The sequence below is a fragment of the Halictus rubicundus genome, chromosome 8 (assembly GCF_050948215.1).
Source record: "Halictus rubicundus isolate RS-2024b chromosome 8, iyHalRubi1_principal, whole genome shotgun sequence".
Lineage (NCBI taxonomy): Eukaryota > Metazoa > Arthropoda > Insecta > Hymenoptera > Halictidae > Halictus > Halictus rubicundus.
Genome location: NC_135156.1, coordinates 16,685,309 through 16,709,713, shown reverse-complemented (window position 1 = coordinate 16,709,713; position 24,405 = coordinate 16,685,309). Strand labels below are relative to the sequence as shown.

Sequence of the window (24,405 nt, the reverse complement as noted above, 5' to 3'; positions counted from 1 at the left end):
GGAGCGCGGGAGATTTGATTTGAAGGGTATTTCCGGTCTCGGAGTACAACAATTCAATCCTGAATCTCCGAATCCTGAACGGAGGATTTCGGAGTGTTTACTCAATTTTTTAACCGGAAATCGTCGCGGCGATCGAGAAAGGGTGGCGTCCGTACGATCGATTGCGATCGATGAACGGGGCCGGACGCGTCGCGGATTAGGTTTTCAACGGGCCGTGGAAACCGTCGATCCCCGTGAAATCGTTTTTCCATCGACTGAGTTTTGTCCCCGGGGGGTCGGGATCTATCGATCAGCGCCGCGTTTCCAGCGATTTATTCCACGTTCAACGCCGGAATGAAAGGGTGCGAGAATTTTTGCTCGGCCATCCGTGACGATCCCGTAACGCCGGTAGCGGAACACAGGGTTTATTATTATGCGTTACGTTGCACGGCGTTGCGGCGGTTACGCTAATGGCGTCCTGCGCCGGAACGCGTCGAAGAAACGCCGCTAAGAGCCCCATAAATCCGCCGGCTGTCTCTCGCTCTTTTCATCCCCCTCCCAACCCCCCTTTCGACACGATCCCCCTCTCACTTTGTCCACGCTTTGACGGCGACGACATAACTCGCGGTTCCCCGCAATCGGCTCCGAACGATACCGTTTTCCTGCGATTGCGATTACGATTGCGACAATGCGAATCGGGCTTTCCCCTCTTCTTCCACAACCAGCAAATTACCCCTCGGTAAAAGCGAGCCTCCGTTTCGTTCTTTCATGTCCCCGAGTAGATCGCAGATAAACTTAATATAGAAATTTCGTGCAGAGATTATGGGATCTGCAAAGCGCTTTCCGGTTTCAAAGATTTCGTTCCGATCGACGTGAATTTTTCATTTTGAGAATTTTTTCTGACTCGACCGTGATAGACACGGGAATGATTTTTACCCGGAGTGAGTCTGCAGACTCTCCTGAACACGAGGGTATTTTTTTTATATCGTTACAAAGATTTAGTGTGGTTTTCAAATTCATACAGCCTAAGCAAGATAACCACTGAAATTCGATGAACGACTTGTAGGATGATTTAACACTAAACCTACCGTCTTATAAAAATGACGAGATTGATTTTATTTGGATTTTGTGCGATTCGTATTATAATACATGCTCTCCTATTTATATATTTATTTAATCGTTTTCCACGAAAGCACAATTTCAGTAATCCTAAAAAATCTGGAACGGTCATTTTGACCGGCGGTGGTAGGTTCAGTGTTAATAAATATTTAGAAAATAGTCTGGAAATATTGTTTACTTCGAATACTATCACAGTATGAGAAGTGATAAATCGCTGGTCTTCAATTTCTAACCGTTCTGAAATCGTCGTTGGTGGACGAGACAGTGAAATGAACGAACCAACGATCTACCCCTGATCTTGGCACTGAACTTTCCTGAAATCCCGCGGACCTCTGGATCATCTCATAATCGCTCGACCGTGTCCTCTTCGCTGCAGACTCTCCCGGTGCGATCGATTCGTTGAGAGCATCGATCGCTCGCGAACAATTTCACGAGCCCGCGATTATTCGTCGATTAAATCGATCGCCCCTCCCCACTCCTCGCGCGAAGGAGAAGCTACCGATTGCGAGGTGAACGATGTAGGTATAATTACTACCATTATGCACACACCGAGAGCCCATCAATCGATCGGATCGAATGCTCGGCGAGGCTGAGGAGCCGAGAGCCGAGAGAACCACTCGAATCCCACGAATGGCGAACCATAGGTCGCCGGTTTGAATCCGGCTTCGACTTCGGAATTTTTCCTTGTCGGACATGTCGGTGAGGCTACCTTTCTCTTTGACGCTTTAGTGGCAAACCGTTTGAGTTATGAGAGCCGGGAGACGAGTCCGCGATCAACAGCCTTCGATAGCTCAGTTGGTAGAGCGGTGGACTGTAGTTGGCTGACGAGATTGCTCAGATATCCATAGGTCGCTGGTTCAAATCCGGCTCGAAGGAATTATTTTTGTCAGCTGGATTCCCGTTTCCTCAAGTTCCATTAATTGGTCATGAATTCTTGTCGAAGAGGACGTTAGAGAGCACCTTCTCACGTATGGTGATTGTATAGGGATTCGTTAAATATTTTTTTCCGATCAGAACAGACTGTTTAAAAAAATGGCACTTGTCAAGTACCTTCGATAGCTCAGTTGGCAGAGTGGTGGACTGTAGTTGGTTAAAAATGGCAAAAAAGAGACATCCATAGCTCGCTGGGTCAAATCCGGATCGAAGGAATCATTTTTGTCAGCCGGATTCCCGTTTCCTCAAGTTCCATTAATTGGTCATGAATTCCTATCCAAGAAGATGTTCGAGAGCATCTTCTCACGTATAGTGATAGTATAGGGATTCGTTAAATATTTTTTTCCGATCAGAACAGACTGTTTAAAAAAATGGCACTTGTCAAGTACCTTCGATAGCTCAGTTGGTAGAGCGGTGGACTGTAGTTGGTTAAAAATGGCAAAAAAGAGACATCCATAGCTCGCTGGTTCAAATCCGGCTCGAAGGAATCATTTTTGTCAGCTGGATTCCAGTTTCCTCAAGTTCCATTAATTGGTCATGAATTCTTGTCGAGGAAGACGTTCGAGAGCACCTTCTCACGTATGGTGATTGTATAGGGATTCGTTAAATATTTTTTTCCGATCAGAACAGACTGTTTAAAAAAATGGCACTTGTCAAGTACCTTCGATAGCTCAGTTGGCAGAGTGGTGGACTGTAGTTGGTTAAAAATGGCAAAAAAGAGACATCCATAGCTCGCTGGGTCAAATCCGGATCGAAGGAATCATTTTTGTCAGCCGGATTCCCGTTTCCTCAAGTTCCATTAATTGGTCATGAATTCCTATCCAAGAAGATGTTCGAGAGCATCTTCTCACGTATAGTGATAGTATAGGGATTCGTTAAATATTTTTTTCCGATCAGAACAGACTGTTTAAAAAAATGGCACTTGTCAAGTACCTTCGATAGCTCAGTTGGTAGAGCGGTGGACTGTAGTTGGTTAAAAATGGCAAAAAAGAGACATCCATAGCTCGCTGGTTCAAATCCGGCTCGAAGGAATCATTTTTGTCAGCTGGATTCCCGTTTCCTCAAGTTCCGCTAATTGGTCATGAATTCCTATCGAAGAAGATGTTCGAGAGCACCTTCTCACGTATAGTGATTGTATAGGGATTCGTTAAATATTTTTTTCCGATCAGAAGAGACTGTTTAAAAAAATGGCACTTGTCAAGTACCTTCGATAGCTCAGTCGTCACACCGGTGAACTGTAGGTGGTTAAAAATGACAAAAGAGACATCCATAGCTCGCTGGTTAAAATCCGGCTCGAAGGAATCATTTTTGTCAGCTGGATTCCCGTTTCCTCAAGTTCCATTAATTGGTCATGAATTCTTGTCGAGGAGGACGTTAGAGAGCATCTTTGGTAGGTCAGTCGTCACACCGGTGGACTGCAGGTGGTTAAAAATGACAAAAGAGACGTCCATAGGTCGCGGTGTCAAATCCGGATCGAAGGAATCATTTTTGCTGGTTGTATCGTTGTCGACTTCCGTTAATTTGTAATGAATCCTCGTTTCAAAAGGATTTTGAACAACACCTCCGCTACCTCACTTAGCTGAAAATGGTAAACTGAGACTCCCGAAGGTCCTTGGTTCGAATCCACGTCGGAGGAATTTTTTAAATGATAATTTATCGTTTTAATCATCACACAACTCTTAAAATATTAATACAAAGGATGACGTGTTAATAAATATATGGTCCCTAATAAATTACTTTGACCGATCCGTGTGGTAGAAAATGTCAAAATTTGACCATCTAATTAAGAAATAAATAAGGTTTGAACGTGAGCATTCGAACATTCAAGTATAAGAACGTATAGGGATTGATTAAATATTTTTTCCCCGATCAGAACAGACTGTTTAAAAAAATGGCACTTGTCAATTACCTTCGATAGCTCAGTTGGTAGAGCGGTGGACTGTAGTTGGTTAAAAATGGCAAGAAAGAGACATCCATAGGTCGCTGGTTCAAATCCGGCTCGAAGGAGAATACACTTTTGTCACTTCGTCTTTCATTTTTTTCTTGAATTTTATCGTTCCTCTGTGTACAGCGTGTATCGAGTGATCGTTATAATATTCGTTTAATTTTTTAGCGAACACTTCACGCTGTAATCATTAAATCAATTAAGTGTTACGAATTACGAAAGGCGTATCGTGTTATTCATATTTAAGCAGGGTCTTCCACAATCCTTCGATAGCTCAGTTGGTAGAGCGGTGGACTGTAGAGGTTATGTGCGATTGTAGACATCCATAGGTCGCTGGTTCGAATCCGGCTCGAAGGAAATATTATTTTTTCATGAAACAATCGTTTTTTATGCAATTTTTATTTACCGTCGTTACTCACGCTATATTTCCGAATCTATATATTCGAAATTAAATTTTTTAACGCAGACTCGTGGGGCGATTAAAAATAAATGGCCCCCAAATACGTCGTGTTATTAACACTAAGAAGATGAACTGGTCTTAATTATTTATTTACCGAACGATCTTGTATCTGGGGGATCTTTACGAACCTAATCGCCAACCCTGAAACATCCTAAAAGCACCACTACGGCGCAGTTAATACCAATAATTAGCCTGCACAGTAAATTCCACGACAAGGGCGGAAATATTTCATTCACTTCGTTCCAGAGAGCAATTATCTCCGACGAAGGCAGTGCGATTAAATTCAGGTGAAACCACCAAGGAAATCCGATCGCTGGCATCGACTCCCTTCACCCCCCCCCCCTCTCCAGAGAATTTCAATTAACGCGGTGCAGATTAGTCGCGTGACTCCAAAGGAGCCGACAGAGGGACAAATAATTCAGCTATTCGGCTTCTGTGCTGTAGTCGACGCGAAATTACAGTCTCTTTTCCTATGAAAGGGATCTGGAACACTGACCGTCACTGTAGTCGATCACTATACTCCCATGATCCAAGCATTGTCAGCTTTATACGGTTCTCCATGCTTTTATGTTCAAACTGAACATATTAAGTCGAAAACTTTGGACGTATCAGAACAAATTGGAATTCATTTATCATTCTTAAATTATTGACACCCTGATCGACGAAGAACTAGCCCGAAAAATCCCAAATCGGTCCGGTTTAGTTAATTAACAGGCCTTAAAGATCTGCAGATTGTGTTATGGCAAACTTGAATTTTTAAAGGTGAGAGAAAAATTAATTTTTAAAGATGGCAACTTATCGAAATTATTAAGAGAAGAAATGCATTTCTATTTGACTCCTGTGTGTCATAATTGCATCAGGCAATTTTTCTCTCGCTTGGGAAGTCAGCAACTTTTAGGACTTTTGTTTCGAAAAACAGACTGCAGTCAATTTCTCCGAGGCCACCGTTTTTTAAAAATTGATTTTGACACGGAATCCCGTGGGCGATCGACTCCATTCAGGCCCAGATTATCGGATGATCCGTGATAAACGGTGTCGCGGCGCTTATCGGAACGGTGAGATTAATAATGTGAAATCATGCGCGTTCCCTGACACTGACACTGTCATTGTGTCTAGGAACGCGGCCGCGGATCGATCGGCCTCTGTTATCTCGGAATTGAACGGATAAATCGGGTCAGAATCGAAACGAGAGGATGCTCGGAATGGTAACGAGCTGGCTTTTGGTACTTTTGCTCGTTCGATCGGGCGACTTTATTTCCTTTTCCAGAGCGAACGTTTGCGTTCGATCGCAATTGAAACGGCACGCAGCTAATTCCCGTTGATATCTATGCTCGGAAGATCTACGATCCAGGAATAAATAAGCTTCTTCTATGCCGGAGAAATCTTGAGGCGAGATGCGATGCATAAATCCTCGGTTATTGGAATGTTCCATTTTTCCCTCCGTGCAGAAATGGTAACGGAGCTGTCATTTTATTGATATTTTCTTTTGTGTATGTGTGTGTGGGTGAGTAGGTGTAAACTTGGTTTATGGTATATAGACTAATCTTTATGCAAATTAAACATTTCTTGTATCGACTGCAGGGAACAGGAGTGAGAGATAAATTGATTTCCATGTTACATGTTATAAATCCATAAAATCCGCAGTCTAGTAATAAAGCAGAAAAAATTCTCGGTAGTTAATTCTATAAATTATTTAATTTCTTTGGACCGTGAAAACGGTGATAGACACTTCAATGATACCATTATGCATGTTATTAAACGATTTCTCCATTCTCGATAAATCAGGTGATAAAGTGGCACCAATTAATTCGATTCCCAGTTTTAAGAGTACCTACTTCATCGGTCTTTATACAACAAAACTGGCGACCAAAGTTGTTGTTTTCTCGACACTTTCTCATATCAGGAAACGGTGATCGATTTCCAAGGTTGATTCTCGACGATCTTTTCTATCATGGTTCTTTCGGAGTACTTCTTCGTCGCGGTATCTTATCTTCCACGTGACGGCTCGTTCAAGCCTAACTTCTCGAACGATTACCATTCCCGATTCTCGAAAATTATGCTCCGCGCAGCCAAATATTATTGCGTTGGCGATACCTGTTTCGCGATAATGATTATTGGGGGAAAAATTCGGTGCGTCACCGTTACCAACAAAATGGCGGACGCTCCGCCACGTTGATGCTGCTCTAGTCATAAATATGAGACGTCTACCGTCTCTCAGTATCGTTAAGACCTTTTTCACAATGAAGATCAGCAACAAACGTTCTCAGGGAACGTGTCAATTTCGTAGTCGATTTTATCAGCGAACCAATATCATTTTTTCGAAAGTAATAGATTGAATTAATGAAGCGACAATGCAAGATTGAGAGATCGCAAAGTAGAAATCGGGAACGGTCGGGTGAAAATGAAACGGAGATCCGCCATTTTCTATGGATCGTCGCGACGAAGAAGAAGTTACTGTTATTACCGCGGCGAGCGATACAGAAACGACTTCGGAAACTGCGAGTTTCTTCGAAGCGGTTTCCTTAACGAGCGGATTCTTCCGAAGCTCCGTCGTCGTCCGGAGAACGTTAACGAGATTCCTGCATGATCCGCTCGAAAGATCATGCTCGGCATCCTGTCGAAGGAGCCTTAGCCAGGGACGGCCTTGCCCGGCGCCGAGATACGCAGCTTTCTCTACTTTCGCTTGCGCGCGAGATTTTCAGCCGACCCGGCCTCGCCATTGTCGTCGCTCGATCCTCTCGATCCGCTCGATCCCTCTACCATCGATCGCCAAAGTTCCCCGCATTTCTTCCAGAAAAGTCACGTGAAAAATTGTATTGTCACGGGATTTTTCAAACGAATGGAAGTGGAGAAGTAGGATTCTGTTCGCGTCGATTTGTCTGTATTTTCTTTTTTTTTTGTGAAATTGGGCTAATTGAAATCGTGTGAATGCAGGATCGTTATCTCCTAGCATGAAATAAGATGAATATGTGTGAATCGGTAAAAGAAGAATTCTATTAGCTCGGATTTTATTTGCAGCGATTTATCTGGAAGATGTATAAACGAGTTCATTGGAATCGTTGGATTGTAGATCATGATTTTCTAACATAAAATGAACTTTCCATCCAATTCTGTAGAACACAGATTCATATTCATTCAGTAAAAGTGAATCGGTAAAAGAAAGTATTGAATAGTGTTAGCTTGTCTGCAGTATGTTTTAATAAAATTGGGTTAATTGGAGTAGTTTCGAGCCATGAACATTATCGTGTAACGTAAAACAGAACTATCCACTTAATATGGTATAATACCATCGATCAAATGCCAAGTATTATTTTCTTTCTGTGCCTGCCGATGTATTTCGCTTTTACTTTCCTTCCTACTTTTCCATATTTATTGACATGTCGGCTTTACGGTTAACATCCATTTTGTACACCACTGGGTTCGAGGACATGTCTAATAATACCAGTATCCAATAATAGTGATTATAGTAATATTTTCTTGGACTCGATCGAGAAACAGGTTCGAGCTAGGAGAATCCCAAGAGGTACAATGATGGAACCAATGGTTTACGATGGAAAGCGTGAATCGACGGAATAAATGGCTACACGAAGACATTCCGAATGGCACCTGGTGAAATCTGATAAAGGCGGAAACACAAGAAATTGTTGGAAATGAAAGTGCTCGAAACGGAAAACAAAAATCAAAATCTCTGGGAAGATGCTTCGTCCAATCAAAACAAATTTCTTTGGTACAGAAATTCCTTTTCTTTACAAAATGGCACGTAAAATGGCCCTTAGACTATTTAGACCAATTATCGCCTAAAACTGCAAGAATTCTTCGGTATAAAAATTCTTTTTCTTTACAAAATGGCACGTAAAATGGCCCTTAGACTATGTAGACGAATTATTGCCTAAAACTGCAAGAATTTTTCGATATAAAAATTCTTTTTCTTTACAAAATGCCACGTAAAATGGCCCTTAGACTATGTAGACGAATTATTGCCTAAAACTGCAAGAATTTTTCGATATAAAAATTCTTTTTCTTTACAAAATGGCACGTAAAGTGGCACTTAGATTATCTAGACCAATTATCGCCTAAAACTGCAAGAATTCTTCGGTATAAAATTTTTTTTTCTTTACAAAATGGCACGTAAAGTGGCACTTAGATTATTTAGACCAATTATCGCCTAAAACTGCAAGAATTCTTCGGTATAAAAATTCTTTTTCTTCACAAAATGGCCCTTGCACTCTTCGTTTATAAAAATCGCCTAAGACCTTAATAATTCCCCCGTATAAATATTCTTTTTCTCCGCAAAATGGTACATCAAAAGCTCCTCAGATGCTCTGTTTATTATCACCGAAAAATCACCTAAAAGCTCAATTAATTCTTAAGCATAAGAATTCCTTTCCTCCACAAAACCCAAGATGGCTCCTTAATTTTTTGGAATGGAACTGAAAAATTCAATCGATAAATTTTTTTTTAATTTCTACAGATTGAATATTCTTTCCACGAAGCACAGTCCACAACCACGCGCCAGAGAATTAAGTGCATAGTCGGATGCATAGTGTTCGCAGCTCGCTCGGATCGATGCAGAATCGTCGCGCGGGGAGTAAAAAATGGCGGTTGAGCAAATTGTGTCGGTGATTTCGCGAGCATTTCGCGCGTCGTCGAGCGAAACGCATCGCTCGCGAATAAAACACGGCCCCCGTTCGAATCGACACCCGTTTACCAAAGATTTATGCCGCCGGGAGATCGGAATTTAATTGCGACATTTGCTGATTGCCTCCGCAGCGCGTGGGTGCACGCGATTCCGCCGATGCGTTGGAAAATTCATTCACGAGATTCTTCATAAAGTTGCATTGCGAATTGTGCCGAGGAACTCTGACAAACCTGCGTTCACGTTACAAGTTACCATTTTTCTGAAGAACACATATTATTTTATAGAATATAATTAAAATGCAGATTTCCTGTCGCGTACAACAAAATTTCACTCTGAGCGCACTGTCTAATTATCAACATCATTCATGCAATTCATTTTCTCAGTAAGCAACATTTGAATCTTCTCCGTAAGATAAATGTACGATCACGAACTCATGAAGTCGAATCACAGCTGCAACAAGTAAAAAACTTGAAATATGAATAAATATTCGTAGCGTACTGCTAGAGAATAATTTATAGACGTCAAACAAGTTCCTAAATCCGCAGACGTTTCACAGTGAATGCCGTGGAGAAAAATGGACAGGTCCGCGAGATATGGTCAATTCGCGTCGAATGAAATCGCATGAATTAAACGTCGTTTTTCCCGCGGTGGAAAAAGGTATGGTTGCCGAGGAGACATCTCGTGGAAACGGTGGGGAATATTTGCGGAGGCATTTTTTTCGCGGCGAAAGATCGCCGCGCTTTCGAGAGGAGGGTACCGAGAGGCGGCTGGGATCGTCGCGGAATGGAAACGATGCATAAACGGCGAGGAAAGAGAGGCTGCATCGGAATGCAAACTGCTGGTATTTCGCGAGGTTACAATCCCTCTTTCTCTCTTTCCACTGTTTCCTTTCATCTGGCAGCGCGAGTCCGCCACGCGGAAAATAACGGCACCGGTAATCTCTGTCCGCGGCTCGAGCTAACAAATTGTCCCGGCCGATCGCAATCGACAAGTCAATCGATTACCATTCTGATCCCATCGCGTTCCCGAACCGGCTACCGTGCCATTAAGTGCCGTTTTACTTTCGCGGCCGCTGCAGATCGTAATCGCGATCTTTTGTTCGCTCGCAGCAAAGCCTCCGGCTGATCGCTCGACCGGAATCATTTCTTTATTAGACTGAGAAAACTACTCTTTGATTGCCAAACTAGAACCGGCAAGAATTCCATAAAATCAAAGCAAGTTATTTAATGAAATAAAAATTTTACAGATCCTAATCGAATTTGTTACAATGAATATATCAGCGTGGAAATTCATTTTAAAACCTGGACAAATAATTCCGTCACCCACACAAGGGTGACATGGCAGTCAACGTGTTAACATGGCGGCTACTGTGCCATTCGGTATTCCAACGCTACACTTCCAATTTTCGAAAGATTCTTGATACTGAAACTATTATAGTCGCTATAGTCACGAAGAAGCACTGTTCAATCATAAACCTGGACTCCGTTTAAAGCTTGAAGCCCCTATTTTCGTATACCATTGTTAATTTTTTTTCTTAAATTGATTTCTATAATACAGCGCGTTGGAGATTGACGAAGACAGATGCAGATGGAAAAATGGTACCGATTGAAACGGCTGTAAAACCATTGAAAATTGTTTTTCGTCAACTAATCCACCACGGTTTTGAAGATTGAAGCTTCCTCTTTACAACGAATCTTTAAAAGTCGTTGTACGACTTGTTTTGACCATTTTATGGATGGAAAACGAAGAACAGGTCTACCTTGTATTGAAAGCTCGGTGAAACGGCTAAAAAGAATCCTCCATCAATTTTCAAGGAGTCGTTCTAAAGGGGAAATTTCAATGTGCAAATCCATGGTCGATTCATTCACCAAAAGAAAAAATTGTTGCTATCTTCTTACATGTGTTCGCCAATGATGGCCATTTTTCCGTCGAGGTTGATCATCGGATTGAATGTGCAACAGATTGTTGTCTCGAACGTTTAAAGCATTGGTTCTGACGTAAACCAGGAATCACGAGGAGCATCTCGAACATATTTCTTCGAGCAATGCCAATTCGAAAGACTTAACAACAGTTACACGTTTCGGTATCTGGTTGTAATCAGTGCGTGCCGCGGCCATGTTGCCATGTTGTTGTATCTGATTAAACGGTCGCGGAGAGAACCGAAGGTGCAAGGTGATTAAAATCATGTAACGCCTGTTTAACATTGTGAAATTATTCTATTCGTCATGTTCTTGGCTTTGCAAGCCTCGATCGTTTATTCATCGTTCTATATTCAGATGCCGTGGTTCAAAGTTACCATTCATTTTCCGAGGTTACTCAAGTTCAATATAATGTCTTGCCGCACCAAGTGAATTTGCACGTTGTCGTGCGGATATTTATGCGAAATACAAAATTGCCCAAGTCATTCGTAAGAAACAGAAGTTAAATGAATTTTAACAATTTTAATAAGTCGAGGATAATTCCTTCTCCCTAACACAAATTCAAACGCGATTGCCCCTTTGCACTCGGCACTATTTTCAATGTAAAATTAAATTTTTCTTCCGTCTTAGAATATTTTCAATTTATTCAAACGAAACTGATCCGATTTCTACATGTAGTATTTGAATGTTTAGTAATCTATTAAATACAAACATTGTAATGTAACAAATATTTCGTAATATTTTTTCTAATTTCTTTGAAATAATGCCGCAACAATTTCTGGTGGTGCTTCAGAGTCACCATTCGAGCGCTAAGGGTTAATATCCCAAGAGCAAGATCGACAGGAATAATCATCACCAAAAAATACTCCCACACCCTTTAACCATAACTCCCCCCTTCCAAACAATCTCCAGAGGGTCTAGGATCAGATAAAAAATAAAAAACAAACAACTCCGTATACGGTCTCGCAAGTTTCTCTTTTATTAAAGGCTCCGTTCGGTAATTGATAGTATCACTTATCGTTAATAATGTACATACAACATATATCATCATTATATTCAAATATATATATGCATTTTATATATATATATATAAAAGTTCGGCAAACCCTTAGAAAAGTAAGGGCACCGAGCGAGAGGTGGAAGCTCCTCGGGGCAACGGAGCTCCTGGGGGCCAGCAGGATCGCGCCGGGGCCAACTTAGATCAGCTGATCCACTCTCCGGCCCCCTCCCCGGCTGCTGAAATGGGGATTCTCGTGGGGGGAGCGAAGAAAAGTTGGGGGTGAGGGGTTACGCGCGTTCTCTACTATACACAATCGAGGGGGGGGGGGCGGGCCCCGTTTTTGCCGGGTGAGGCCCGGCCGTTTCTTTTGGGTCCGTGGGGTGGGGGGAGGTGGGGGGGGGGAGGCGTCCCGTGAACACCATGGGATGATGGGATCCGGCCGTCTCGTCGTCGTCGTGGCGTTCGCGTAGCTTATCACAGATCGCTGGTGCGACGAGAGTTTTCGCGCGTCCAGGGGACGGCTCGGCAGTTTCCCAGGACCCTGTAACCTTGGATGACCTTGGATAACCTTGATTCGCCTTGGTCCAGGGCCGGTGGTTACCCTGTACCGTAGTCGAGCCGGCTCCCGGGTCGAAAACGTGTGCGACGCCCACCTTGAAACTCGTGAAGAATCGGATTCAGGGGATTCGGGGGAGGATTAGGGTCGTGGGATTAGGTGAACGCCTGCGGGGTCTGACTCGGACGAGATCGGGGCCTGGTTGTCTAGAAGAAACCGTCTCCGGTCGGGTCGTTCAGCCACGGGTAGTTGTTCGGGCAGCGCACGCAGGTCTGCAGGTTGATGGTCTCGCCGGGTACCTCTTTCGAGGTCAATTTGCAGGTGTGCGGCACCCAACAGGCTTGATTCCCGTCGACGACACACTTCTCCCTCCAGGGCTCGAAGTTCTTCGACTCGGTGACCGTGCGCGGGTTCTGGATCCACTGGATCACCTGGGTCATCGTCACGAAGTACACGTCGTTGTGGTTCGACAGGATCTCGTCGATCCAATAGAGGAACGCGTCCAGGAACTCCGGGTTGTTCTTCAGCCAGGCCGCGTGGAAGTAGAGACCCAACGGGGCACGGTTCTGCTCGTAATGCCGCTCGAAGTTATGGTTCAGGAAGTTGTAGAACTGGTCGCCGGTCAGGATGTTGCTGCAAGAGTCCACCATCGCGCAACCAGGAAGGTACTCGTCGTTCTGAGGATCCTCGCGACGGTCCAGCTCGTTCATCACCATCTCCCAGACTGCGTGAGACCTGGCGAGGAATTATGGTTAGGCGTGTCAACGCTGCTTCCTCTGCTGCGTCGAGGAAGTAGCTTGACACTAGGTTCACCGAATAGTGACCATTTCAAATTCATCAAAGTATCGAGAATTATTTGTTCGGATTTGAAAATGAATTTTCACGATAGTCTACCCAGTGTACCAAATTGTCTCCGGATACGCGAAATGTAAGAAGCCTGAAGAAGTGGTGTAACAATCCTTACTTCATTGAATAAAATGCTTTGATTTTAGGGAGTTTTCCAGGTTGATGGATTTGCAATTAGAAGCGTTGAGATTTTTAGGTTACCTGGTGGGGCAATGTTTATGCAAAATGAAGCCCGAAGAAGTACTTGGTGCAACAATCCTTACTTCATTGAATACACTGCTTTGATTTTAGGGAGTTTTCCTGGTTGATGGATTTGCAATTGGAAGCGTTGAGATTTTTAGGTTACCTGGTGGGACAATGTTTATGCAAAATGAAGCCCGAAGAAGTACTTGGTGTAACAATCCTTACTTCATTAAGTAAGCTGCTTTGATTTTATGGAGTTTTCTAGGTTGATGGATTTGCAATTGCAAGCGTTCAGAGATTTTTAGGTTACCTGGTGGGACAATGTTTATGCAAAATGAAGCCCGAAGAAGTACTTGGTGTAACAATCCTTACTTCATTGAATACACTGCTGTGATTTTAGGGAGTTTTCCAGGTTGATGGATTTGCAATTGGAAGCGTTCAGAGATTTTTAGGTTATCTGGTGGGGCAATGTTTATGCAAAATGAAGCCTGAAGAAGTACTTGGTGTAACAATCCTTACTTCATTGAATAAACTGCTTTGATTTTAGGGAGTTTTTCAGGTTGATGGATTTGCAATTGGAAGTGTTGAGATTTTTAGGTTACCTGGTGGGGCAATGTTGAAGGTTTCCGTGGCAGCGATGCGGCATCCTGAAGTACATGGTGTAAGGCCACAGCGGAGGGTTGTTCAAGGCCGCGGTGATGGTAGAATCGTAGAGGAAGGCCTGCTCCTCCATCATGGTGAACTGATTATTGCCGCCGACTCTCAGATAAGGTGCCCTGACTCCGACAACGCTGTTGTCGGTCAAATTAGCGTACTTCTCGGCGATGATCCTCATACCGGCCATCTCCTTCGCCCAGTCGTCGACGGTCGCGTCCGACCAGAAGCGCTCGTCGTCGTTGTGTCTTTTGGGGGAGATGAATTTTTGTCTATTTAACACTGGGTCCTACACTGAAGGATCTCAGAAAAGTCTGAACATCTTCCTAACGGACGATCAATTTTCCTAGATTGAGTATTTTTTGATGAATTTACTCGTGGGTGGGCATTTTACCATTTTTATACAAAAGTATCGCTGAAGAGTAGAGATAAAATGGAGACCAGGCTACTGGTTATACTAGGAACTGACATTAGCTTGAGCAAGTGATAGTTGATCCTAGAATATACTAGTTAAAAAATATTGAACACAAAACAACTTCTTTTGCTTAACAGTATTCGACGAGAAGACAGAGTTTTTCTTTGAATATCAGAAATATTGCTGGAACTAAATTACCCCACTCGAGTAATTAAAAAAGCTATTAAAATTCGAAGTTTGACGTGTATGCACGTCATCCAAAATTCTATTTCGGTGCGGTTAACGTTAACGAATTCTTAATTTCTTATCGAATAAAAATGTAATTCTTTCTCATTTTGCTTTCTTATTTTCGTAAAATTTATAATACCGGCATTTCGCCTGCATTCGACGTGTATACTCGTCATCGCTTGATTTGAATTCCGCGCCGTGAGGGATTTGTCAAATTAAATTGCACAGTTAACTGGTTGAACAATCCCAAGAAAAATGAAATATCGTCGCCTGTTTCTAGTAGATCTCAAGTGTACAAAGGCGCGGAGGATCGAGAAATGAAACTGGTCGACCGAGCGATCTCGATAATGCGGATCTAGATAATGCGGATTAGCGAGACGGGCGTCCCAGGGACGTTTTGCTTACGAGATAGAGTGAACGGCGATCTCGTGTCCTTTCCGGTGCATTTCCTGCACCGCCGAGTAGTTGGTGTACTTGTGGGAGACGAAGAAGCTGGCCTTGATGTCGCAGCCGTTCGGGTTCTTTCGTTTCCCGTTGAAGATCTCTTTGTATAGGCCGATGTTGTTGTTGTTGATCGCGTCGTCGAACGTGATCGTGATCATCTGGGGAACGTCCTTCGAGGGAAGGTCGCCGGGGATCAGGGTGCCGTCCTCGGAACAGAAGCAATCGGGAAGAACGCAGACCGTGGGGTCGCATGGCGGCGCTCTGTTAGGGTCGTTGTCCATGTCTGGAATTGCAAACGGTCCGATTGTTCCCCTTCGGCGCCTTCGGTTTCGATTTCTATTCACATTCTTGGAGCCGTTTTCGGTATAAAAATTTCGAGACGTAGTTTCGTGCAAACGAAGTTTAAATGATTTTTTACTATAACAATCGAAAATGCCACTCCGATCTTTACTCTAAAAATTGCCGCGTCTCGAAACGATCTGTTCCTCTAATATCGAACAAATCCTCCAATTTCGGAAGAAGCTAGAGCCGAAGAAATTCCCCGGGAACATCCAATTAGCGGTCTGGCAGCCTTCGAATCCAATTACTCCGGATTGCTACAACCGCTGGCAATTACTCCCACTCCCCACCGACCAATGCCAATTACTCCCAATTCTAACAATCGCTGCCATTTACTCTCAATACTAACGTGTCACTCGCCGATCGCTCTCGAAAATATTTAAATAAAAATCGCAACGATTCACTCACCGCAAATGTTCTCGTCGGACCCGTCGGTACAATCCTTTTCGCCGTTGCAGAAGAGTCCTCTCTCGATACAGGAGCCATCGCCGCAAGCGAGGAAGCCATCTTGACAGAGCGGCTCCTCGGTGTAGAGCAACGGCTTCGCTTTTCGCTCTTTGTTCTTCAGCTTGCAATTGTTCACCGAGTCCTTCCAGTCGCAGGTCTGCTTGTCGATGTCGAAGTAGAGTCCTGCGGGACACCTGATCGCCTGCAGGCCGGAGCTGGTGCATTGGATGACGTCACGACAGTTGTCACCCTCGCCCGCAACCAATCGGAACCATTCTCCTGCGTCTTTGTCCTTGCAGATCTCGCTCTCGAAGCTCTCCTCCTTCTTCGCGTCCTCTTGCCGCTTCACTCGGTCCAAGCCCTCTGCAAACAGACCGTTCGTCCCTTTTTCAAATTTATTCTCCCTTTCCGGTTTCAACTGACCCCAAAACTACCCTGTAGTGCGTGCCCTGAACGTACTCTCTTATAACAATTGAACCGTGGACTTTTATGCGAAATAAAAATTGTGTCCATTACAAAGACACAGGAGCATTTACTTCTTTTCTCGTTAATCTTATCGAGTCGAAAACGGTACAACAGTATTTTTAAATTCTTTGAATGCTTTTACCGTTTCGCATTGAATTCGCGGTCTAATGGTAATAATTGAATCTATTCTAATTTCACAGGATTCTTGTTAACACTTTCACTGGACAACCAGAAACCGGAAAAATTCCATAAAATCGAAGTAAGTTATTTAACACTAGATTTACGGGAGCCGTCAAAACGACGAATTCGAATATTTTTAAATTGCGAATATTGAGATTGTAAAAATGCATCCGAATATTTAACAAATTGATTTCAAAAATTGATTGATTGATTGGTCAAAAATTGATTTCGGTTTGAAATTGATTGATTGATTTCTTTGGGCATATATTATTCAAAAAATGGCTACAAACTTTGATAGATACGTAATGTAAAATAGTAATTTTTAGTGCTCCGTAAACCTAGCGTTAATGAAATAAAAATTGAAAAAAAAATTAAATGAATAATATTGAGAAGTTCCCTAACTTTCTTGCATGTTACTGGACGAATAGTCACCCACATAAGGACATGGCAGTCAACGTGTCGATAGACACAGAGCATAGACACAGACTTTGCGGTTCTGATCGCAGAAATCTCTGAGAAAGAGTGGACAGTATTTTTAAAAAATCATGTCTTCGTGTAGATTTTTGCTGGAGAATGATCGCAAGTTTTGGCAGGAGAATATCGCCGCTTGGACCTCGGGCTGAGACGCGTTTTCGCGACAAACAGAGACATTCCCAAAATTTCTAGCGTGTCCTCGAGAGAGCGTCTCGCAAACAAAATTGGCCAGTCGCGAATTTCTACGGCGAAACGCTGAGATTTACAGAGTTACGTAATGCTCGTGCTGGGGATATCAGTTGCGAGATTATGGAAAGTGGAATAGAGAGGGAGAGGGAGAGAGAGAGAGATTAGCGTCAATATAAGTTTAGCCGGCGGTTATTTATTCGTGGATCGATAGTGTCGTCGCCGAGCGTTGTCCAACGAAAGCTCGGATCGCTTATTCCACGGACGCGTGTTGTTGACACTGGCCAACACTAACTTTGCGATATAGAGTTTGATATACTGATCTCTAGACTGTGGAATTTTGTGCGTTCATGGGTTATAAAAATTGTCAAAATATCCGATAGAATTTAGAACGATTTCCACTAAAAATAAAATTTTCATGCGATGTCCACTCTCTTAAAATTCGTCTGGAAAAATTGAAAAAAGTCTACTGAAAATTATTTTCCTCCATCGCTCTCGATTCTTGAGAAATCTAGTTTTCTAGAAAAAATGTTGAACTCTCAACATTGAGAATTTGCTCTGATTTAAATTCAAATCAAATCTGTATGTATTTTTCAGATGTTCAATACAGGCTCGTGCAAAAAAGTTGTGAAAAACAACTATCAGCATTTCCTCTGCAATTCTGACCTGTTTCCTCTTTAAAATTTCTTTCGTGGTAAACTTATTGTTCGTGCTAGCTAAAAGAGGAGATCCGAGTCGTATGGTTCGATATTTAAAAAAGTGGTCGTCCTTTTAAGAGTGTCCGAATATTATTGGTAGAGTATCTAGAGTATTATTGTTACGGGAATCGTTCGGGACCGATTATGAAAACGCGAAGAAAAAGCTGAATATTCGTTGGTTAGTGTAATACTCTGTTTTTGCATTTCAGCCTTGCCCAACAGACGGACAAGACCCTGCTACCAATTACACACATTTCTTTTTTCTCCTACGATCAAATTAACGGCTTTATGTATGCCCGACTAGGAAGTGAAAAGCAATCATATTATTTTACGTAACGCGCTGTCGGCGTGCCTCGTACGATTTGACCAATATTTAACTCGTTTGCGTAACTGAGCATCGACTAATATGTTCTATTTAATGATTCTGTTCTGCTCGGCAGAAATGTAAATAAAACTGGAATGGAAGCGATAAAACACTTGGCTCAGTAGATAAATTAACAAATAGGCATTTCATTGCAACGTTCTGGATCATGTGTTGTGAATAGACAGCGGGTCTCTAAAATATCTCGAATTGCAACAAACAGAGATAGAAATTGATTTTCCTAATATGATTACTAGGTTAAAAATATCATAGTTTAAAAATCTAATGTTTTCACCGTTTTAAATTACAGCTACCCATTTTTGTCCAGTTTTGAAAATAATACTTCCAACCAAAAATAGGCAGAAGATACCACTAGAAATTATAGTTTAAACATTCGTGTGTGGTCGGATAAATAATTCTTTCGATATTTAATAATGTGGGGACGCTTGTGCACACATATCGACAAGCAGGAGCAACAAATAACTGTGAAGTGTTGCACAAAGTTTGGGATTATGTTCATTTGAAGAAATTCATTATTTTAATTCATTCGTTATTTAGAAGAGGTGATTTTAAATTTATGGAAATGCATTCGTGTCTTATTTTTCCGGCTTTTGCGTTTGACAAAGACTTGTTCTTCCAATGAATTGTTGATTTTTGTTTCGCACGGAAACTCGCGCTGCGGTTATGCGCTTTTCGGTTGTTTACGGTTAATAATTATGTGCACGGAGACAAAGGAGCGTGGTTGCCGGACGAGATTATTGTCCCGATGAAACCCATTCCGCGTAGGAAACGCTTACGTCGTGAAAGCGGAGGCGAGCCGCGTATTTTTACGTGCGGCGGAACACGTGTTTGCTTTCTTCTCTTTGCAGTTTGGAGCTCGCGTTAATTTTATATCAAAGCAGCGAACGGAGAAAGCTGTTCCGGCAAGTTTCGAACGACATTGTTTTATTAGTTCCGAATTCGTCCGCGGTCGTGATACCGATTGCTTCCTCGGAAAACCTGGCCAAATCAATAATTACCACAACGAAAGCACGACCAACGAAATATCCATCACCAGAGAACCCAGTTATAAAACTTTAAAGAACAATGAGACCAGAACAAAATAATCTTGGGTAAATTGGCCCGAAAAAATGAACGAGTCATTTTCAGAGGCTACCACTTCCAGTTCAGTAAAATCGCTTTCAGTCGAATAAAATCTTTTGCAAAATTCAGCCCCCAAAAATAAACTTTGATAAAAATGTATATTTCGTGAATTTTCTTTAAACCAAAAAAAAAATTCTATGTTGCTGTCGTCAAGGTATAGAATATTTAGGCGAATATAAATCTCCTGTTTCTGGTTGGAGACGAGCGTCAAAGAAGTTACAATAACGGTAAAATAAATTACAGTGGAATAGGTTGAAATTATACAGAAACGAAGTAACTTTGTATCGAACTGCTACAGCTTGTGACGAGTATAAACGATGTTTATTTTGCACAAATGTCCGCAACAATTCAGGCAATGTTACGCGCAAGGGCGACTCGTTCTTCGATCGTTTCAGGAGAAAGTTGTCGAAGAAGTTCCTCGAGAAGGTCGTTCCCGATCGGGAGTGGGAGCTTCGGTGATTTCGGTGGCATTTCTGTAGAAATCATCGTCTTAAGTAGGAAAGCAAATGGCGAGGTACCAGCCTCGAAGAAACTTTCGCGAATTCCTCGGGAAACATGGAATTCTTAGGCGAATCTGCCGTCGATCGCAGTTTCGCCAGCTGTGAAACTGAACGGGACGATTAAAAGTTGCAGGAACAAAATCGGGAACGTTAATACGGAAGCGTTGGGGGTGGGGAAAAATTATGGAGGGTCCAATTAGCGTTAGAGAACGCGAGCCAGAACTCGGGCCGGTGTTCCTCGGAGGATCGACGAGGGCGTCGACTTTGGAAACTGGTCAGACGTTCTGAATCTACTTAAAAATCGAGCGGACTACCGGCGGCTCCAAAAATAATGGTCCGATCGTTTCGCCGGGAAGAATCGATCGATTTCAGTTAAATATCTCTGTAGAAATGTTCGAGGTTGAGAAGATAGAGACATACAAGGTTCAGATTGGTTGGAGAATAGAATACCCTACAGGCTGATTCAATAAGAGCGGTCAAGGACGACGATTTTAGAATATTTCGTTAGTTGCAACATTCTAGGAGCAAGAAGTTAGTGAAAAGGTTTCAGAAAATTTTCCGGTAGGAATTGTTTCTGAAGTTTTAGAAAATTTGTACAGGCGTGTCCAAAATTGGTGGTCCACGAACATATAATTGTCTAGTTTACAAAATTGAAAGAACACAAAGTATGAGAGAACATGTTGGATTCTTTGGAGCGACTAGTCTCGATTCTACAGGCAGTTCCAAAAATGATTATCCACGCTGATGCTTTCACAGTTTAATTATTTGTTGCGCTGTTGACTTTTCCAATTGCAAGATTAAACGATGAATGATTCAAGAAGCCTTCTATAATAATGAAGAAATTTATAGGTCATTCTACAGGCAGTTCCAAAAATGATTATCCACGCTGATGCTTTCACAATTAAATTATTTGTTACAGAGTTGACTTCTTCGATCGAAAAATTAAGCGACGAATCATTCGAGAAGCCTTCTATAATAATGATTAAAATTGTAGGTCATTCTACAGGCAGTTAAAAAAGAGGTGGTCTGTACATGTGCTTCTAGCTTAATTTTCTTAATAACTTCATAATGAATCGCTCATCCTGTGTCTAACAGAAGAGTCGTTCTTCCAGAATTTTCAAAATTACGTGGCTCATCTTACAGGCATTTTCATAGTTATTGCGTCACGCTGACGCTTCCAAGTTAATTTTCAGGCTCGATCGTTTCGATCGGAAAATCAAGTTAATCATTACATCGTTACCTTTGTCGAACGCAAATGTCACTATACGAGGATCTCCGAATTTGCTGCCCATTCTACAAGAATACAAGAAGCGGTTCAAGACCCGTAGGGCCCACGTCGCTCGAATCCCGTCTCGAGGGACAATTTCAGTTGGGACGTATCTGCGTAGGTCCCCGAGGCAGGCCGGGGCCGCGACAAACGGGGAAAGTTGTGGCCCCCACCCCGTCGATTTTCAGGGCACGGCAGTGACGTCACCCATCCGGGACCGACCAGGCCCAGAGAGGCTTTCACGCTCTAATCTCTTATGCAACCTGTCGTCGTCTCTGGCGACCGCCGGAGAATCGATTTTCAATCGCGACGCCCGCGAACCTCCGTCCGGGAAACCACGATACAAAAAAAAACCTGTCCACGGTCTGCTGGGCCCGATCGTTGTACCATAGGCCCACAATTGTTCCCGGTGACCCGTAACATTGCCTGAGCTCGGCCTCTCTCTATCAGAACCCGACTCTCCTTTCCCAATCTCGAAAAAAGAAAAAGAACCTTGAACGGACACAACACGAGGGGCCTCAGCGGCACCAAATCGGGCCCGAACGAACTCCAATTAAGTGGCCGACTTGACCGACCTGCCCGCCACAGGTGTCCGCAACCTCGTTACCCTAATCCCGACGCTAAGAAAAACCCATTTGAACCTCTCTTTACCACTGGAGGATCGCAAACGACCGATACGGGTAGCCTCGGGGGCCCAATGGGTGTCGAAATTCAGTCCCATATTGAGGATCGACGGCCGAATTCGCCGGACGACTCCATGTTCCCGTCGCCAGCTAGTTCCACTCTGGATCGCCAGTCTTGATCCGACTCTAAGTCCACCTTTCGATCCTATCCCCTCAACTTTCAACCCTTCCGAATCGAACTACCCTGAAGCTAGGTACCCGAAGGCTATGGGGACCGGTCGTCGATCTGGTCATGGGCCTTACGACTTGAAAGATGATCGGGTACTCACCGGCGAAGACGATCGCTGCCAGAAACAGCAGCACCAACGAGGACCTCATCCTCTCCACGAGCTGAAGTAGCTAAGCTACTTTGGGTCCGTTCTCACGTGATCACCGTCGTATTCCACGATCCCCCGTCAGTTACACCTGTCGCCACCGGTCCGGGATAGGTCCCAAAGGGGCCACGAGTACTTCCGCACTTCCGCTCGATCTTTTTCTACGATCCTGTGTCTACAGATCGTGCGTATGTACGAGTGAGTATGCGTGCTTGTGATCAACGCTCGCGGGCGAGCAGCTTCGGGCCTCGACTAGGCGATTCAAGGACACGGACCTTGAAGATGTAAGGTACCGCTCTCACGGACTGACTGAGGCCCGACACTCGGCCAGCCTTATATTTCCACCACCACCGTGCGCGCGAACAGGACCCCCTCTTTCTACGGGACTCGGGCGCCATCGGTGTCCGGTGCACGGGTCTACGGTGATCCAGGAGCTGCTCGAGCGATCGAGCACCCAGTGGCGTAGGAGTGGCCGAGGGGAGGACTTCGATCAGGATTCCTGCATCATTTGACCGTCCTTGATTCGACGCTAGGCTCACGGAGCTTCAAAAGTGAGTATTTTGTAATGTTTTATGAAAGTAACGAGAATGTGTCTGTCCAAATTTTCAGTCGTCCTTTTTAGAAGATGTACCGAAGGAAAGGAATTTGTTAGGAAATTCTTCTTTGCAATCTGACCAGGCGCAAATTAAAAATATTAGAACCTGTAATTTCTCTATTTTAAAACATTGAAAAATTTGTTTAGCGATTAAAGGACATCCACCTTGATCGAAAATATTGTTGATGTGACGATTTGAACGATCCTGTGATTGATACTACGTCAAATGAATATCGATCACGACGCTTTTTCCGTGGAAAAGTTAGCTACCCCCGTTGGCTCTAACTTTCTTCGAAATTTTACGAGTCGAAAGTTTCAGGTCGTCGTTCGAACCGATTCCCCGCGATCCGCCATTACGTTGACCGGGCAACTGTGTCTTCGCACTCCCCCAAGATCTCGGGATCGCAGTAAAACAGGCGCGGATCGATGGATCGTTTACGATCCGCGCCGTGCTTCACCGTAAAGCAGTGTTTACGACGGAACTTGGGCTACAAGATTCTACAATAAGTCTCCAAAAAAGTATTCTGTTACCTGAAAAATATTCCATTACCTTTCAAAACTAATCGATCACATTGAAAAAGTATCTCGAGCTACCTTTAACCCTGCAATGGCATCCTGCGGTCTCTCGTGACCCCAACAAAATTCTTCTACAACAATTATCGCTACTGTATCGCACCAAAATTGCAAAATACGAAGGTTCTTCAACCTCTTTGGAAGATCTAGGATTCTCGATCCTAAATTACGTACCTGAAATTGTCTTGATATATTTTTGAAAAATTCTAGAAACGTCCCGGCGTGATACATAACCAGACTGCAGATTTTATACGTTTATAACAAAACTGTGTAAAATTCAGAACGGTAATCAAATCCGAAGCGTTTAAGAATATTATTAAACATATTAAGTCGGAAGATAAATTTTTATTTCACTCCGGTTTGTCGTAACTCGGGTAGACAATTTTTCATTTTGCATAAAGATTCACTGTCTATAGATCGCTTGAGAGTTAAGAGTATTTTAAGTTGTTCTGGAAAAAAAAAAATAGAATCGATCGAAGTCGTATAAAAACGGAGGCTCGATGCGCTCCATCGATCGAAGCTCCGTTGATCGTTCGATCGCTGTGGCGCGGCTCGATCAGGATCGTTCTCGATCGGAAATAAAAAAGGCCCGGAGAGAGGACGCGGGAAAAACGGGATGTCGTAATTCGAGGATTTTCGCAACGAGGAATTTTACGCAACAGAGAAAATAGAGTTTTCCGTCGGTTCGGAGACGCGAGCTCATTTGCCATCCCGTCGAAAGTGAAACGGACTCGGCCACGTTCGTTAAGCCGGCGCAACAGAGTTGCAATCCATCAAGGAGACGCATTTTTCATGTAACACGACTCTTGCCACGTGTAATATTAACACGATCTTTCGATACTTGTGGAAAAATCCTCGTT

General features: G+C 43.2%; 1 protein-coding gene and 5 non-coding genes across 6 annotated transcripts; 5 read left to right on the top strand and 1 right to left on the bottom strand.

The window, feature by feature from the left end:
* Positions 1-1,878: 1,878 nt before the first annotated feature.
* Trnay-gua (transfer RNA tyrosine (anticodon GUA)) lies at positions 1,879-1,974 on the top strand. Its single transcript has 2 exons — positions 1,879-1,915; positions 1,939-1,974. It is a non-coding gene; the product is annotated as a tRNA-Tyr (tRNA).
* A 445-nt stretch (positions 1,975-2,419) lies between these two features.
* On the top strand, positions 2,420-2,518 carry Trnay-gua (transfer RNA tyrosine (anticodon GUA)). Its single transcript has 2 exons — positions 2,420-2,456; positions 2,483-2,518. It is a non-coding gene; the product is annotated as a tRNA-Tyr (tRNA).
* A 445-nt stretch (positions 2,519-2,963) lies between these two features.
* On the top strand, positions 2,964-3,062 carry Trnay-gua (transfer RNA tyrosine (anticodon GUA)). The gene is made up of 2 exons: positions 2,964-3,000; positions 3,027-3,062. It is a non-coding gene; the product is annotated as a tRNA-Tyr (tRNA).
* An 877-nt stretch (positions 3,063-3,939) lies between these two features.
* On the top strand, positions 3,940-4,038 carry Trnay-gua (transfer RNA tyrosine (anticodon GUA)). The gene is made up of 2 exons: positions 3,940-3,976; positions 4,003-4,038. It is a non-coding gene; the product is annotated as a tRNA-Tyr (tRNA).
* A 201-nt stretch (positions 4,039-4,239) lies between these two features.
* On the top strand, positions 4,240-4,333 carry Trnay-gua (transfer RNA tyrosine (anticodon GUA)). The gene is made up of 2 exons: positions 4,240-4,276; positions 4,298-4,333. It is a non-coding gene; the product is annotated as a tRNA-Tyr (tRNA).
* A 7,996-nt stretch (positions 4,334-12,329) lies between these two features.
* On the bottom strand, positions 12,330-22,665 carry Serp (chitin deacetylase-like protein serp). The gene is made up of 5 exons (XM_076791650.1): positions 22,333-22,665; positions 16,068-16,469; positions 15,282-15,603; positions 14,182-14,481; positions 12,330-13,285 (listed from the first exon to the last, which is right to left on the bottom strand). Exons 1-5 carry the CDS (start codon positions 22,379-22,381, stop codon positions 12,757-12,759), a joined length of 1,602 nt encoding a protein of 533 aa, XP_076647765.1. The 5' UTR covers positions 22,382-22,665; the 3' UTR covers positions 12,330-12,756.
* Positions 22,666-24,405: the final 1,740 nt, after the last annotated feature.

What these genes read in the sequence shown, in the direction of transcription:
- Serp (XM_076791650.1), bottom strand. Translation starts at nt 22,381, where the DNA reads ATGAGGTCCTCGTTGGTGCTGCTGTTTCTGGCAGCGATCGTCTTCGCC. An exon ending in GGCAGCGATCGTCTTCGCCG is followed by an intron (nt 16,470 to 22,332) that starts GTGAGTACCCGA and finishes GTCTGTTTGCAG; the next exon opens with AGGGCTTGGACCGAGTGAAG. An exon ending in ATCGCCGTTCACTCTATCTC is followed by an intron (nt 14,482 to 15,281) that starts GTAAGCAAAACG and finishes CTCCCCCAAAAG; the next exon opens with ACACAACGACGACGAGCGCT.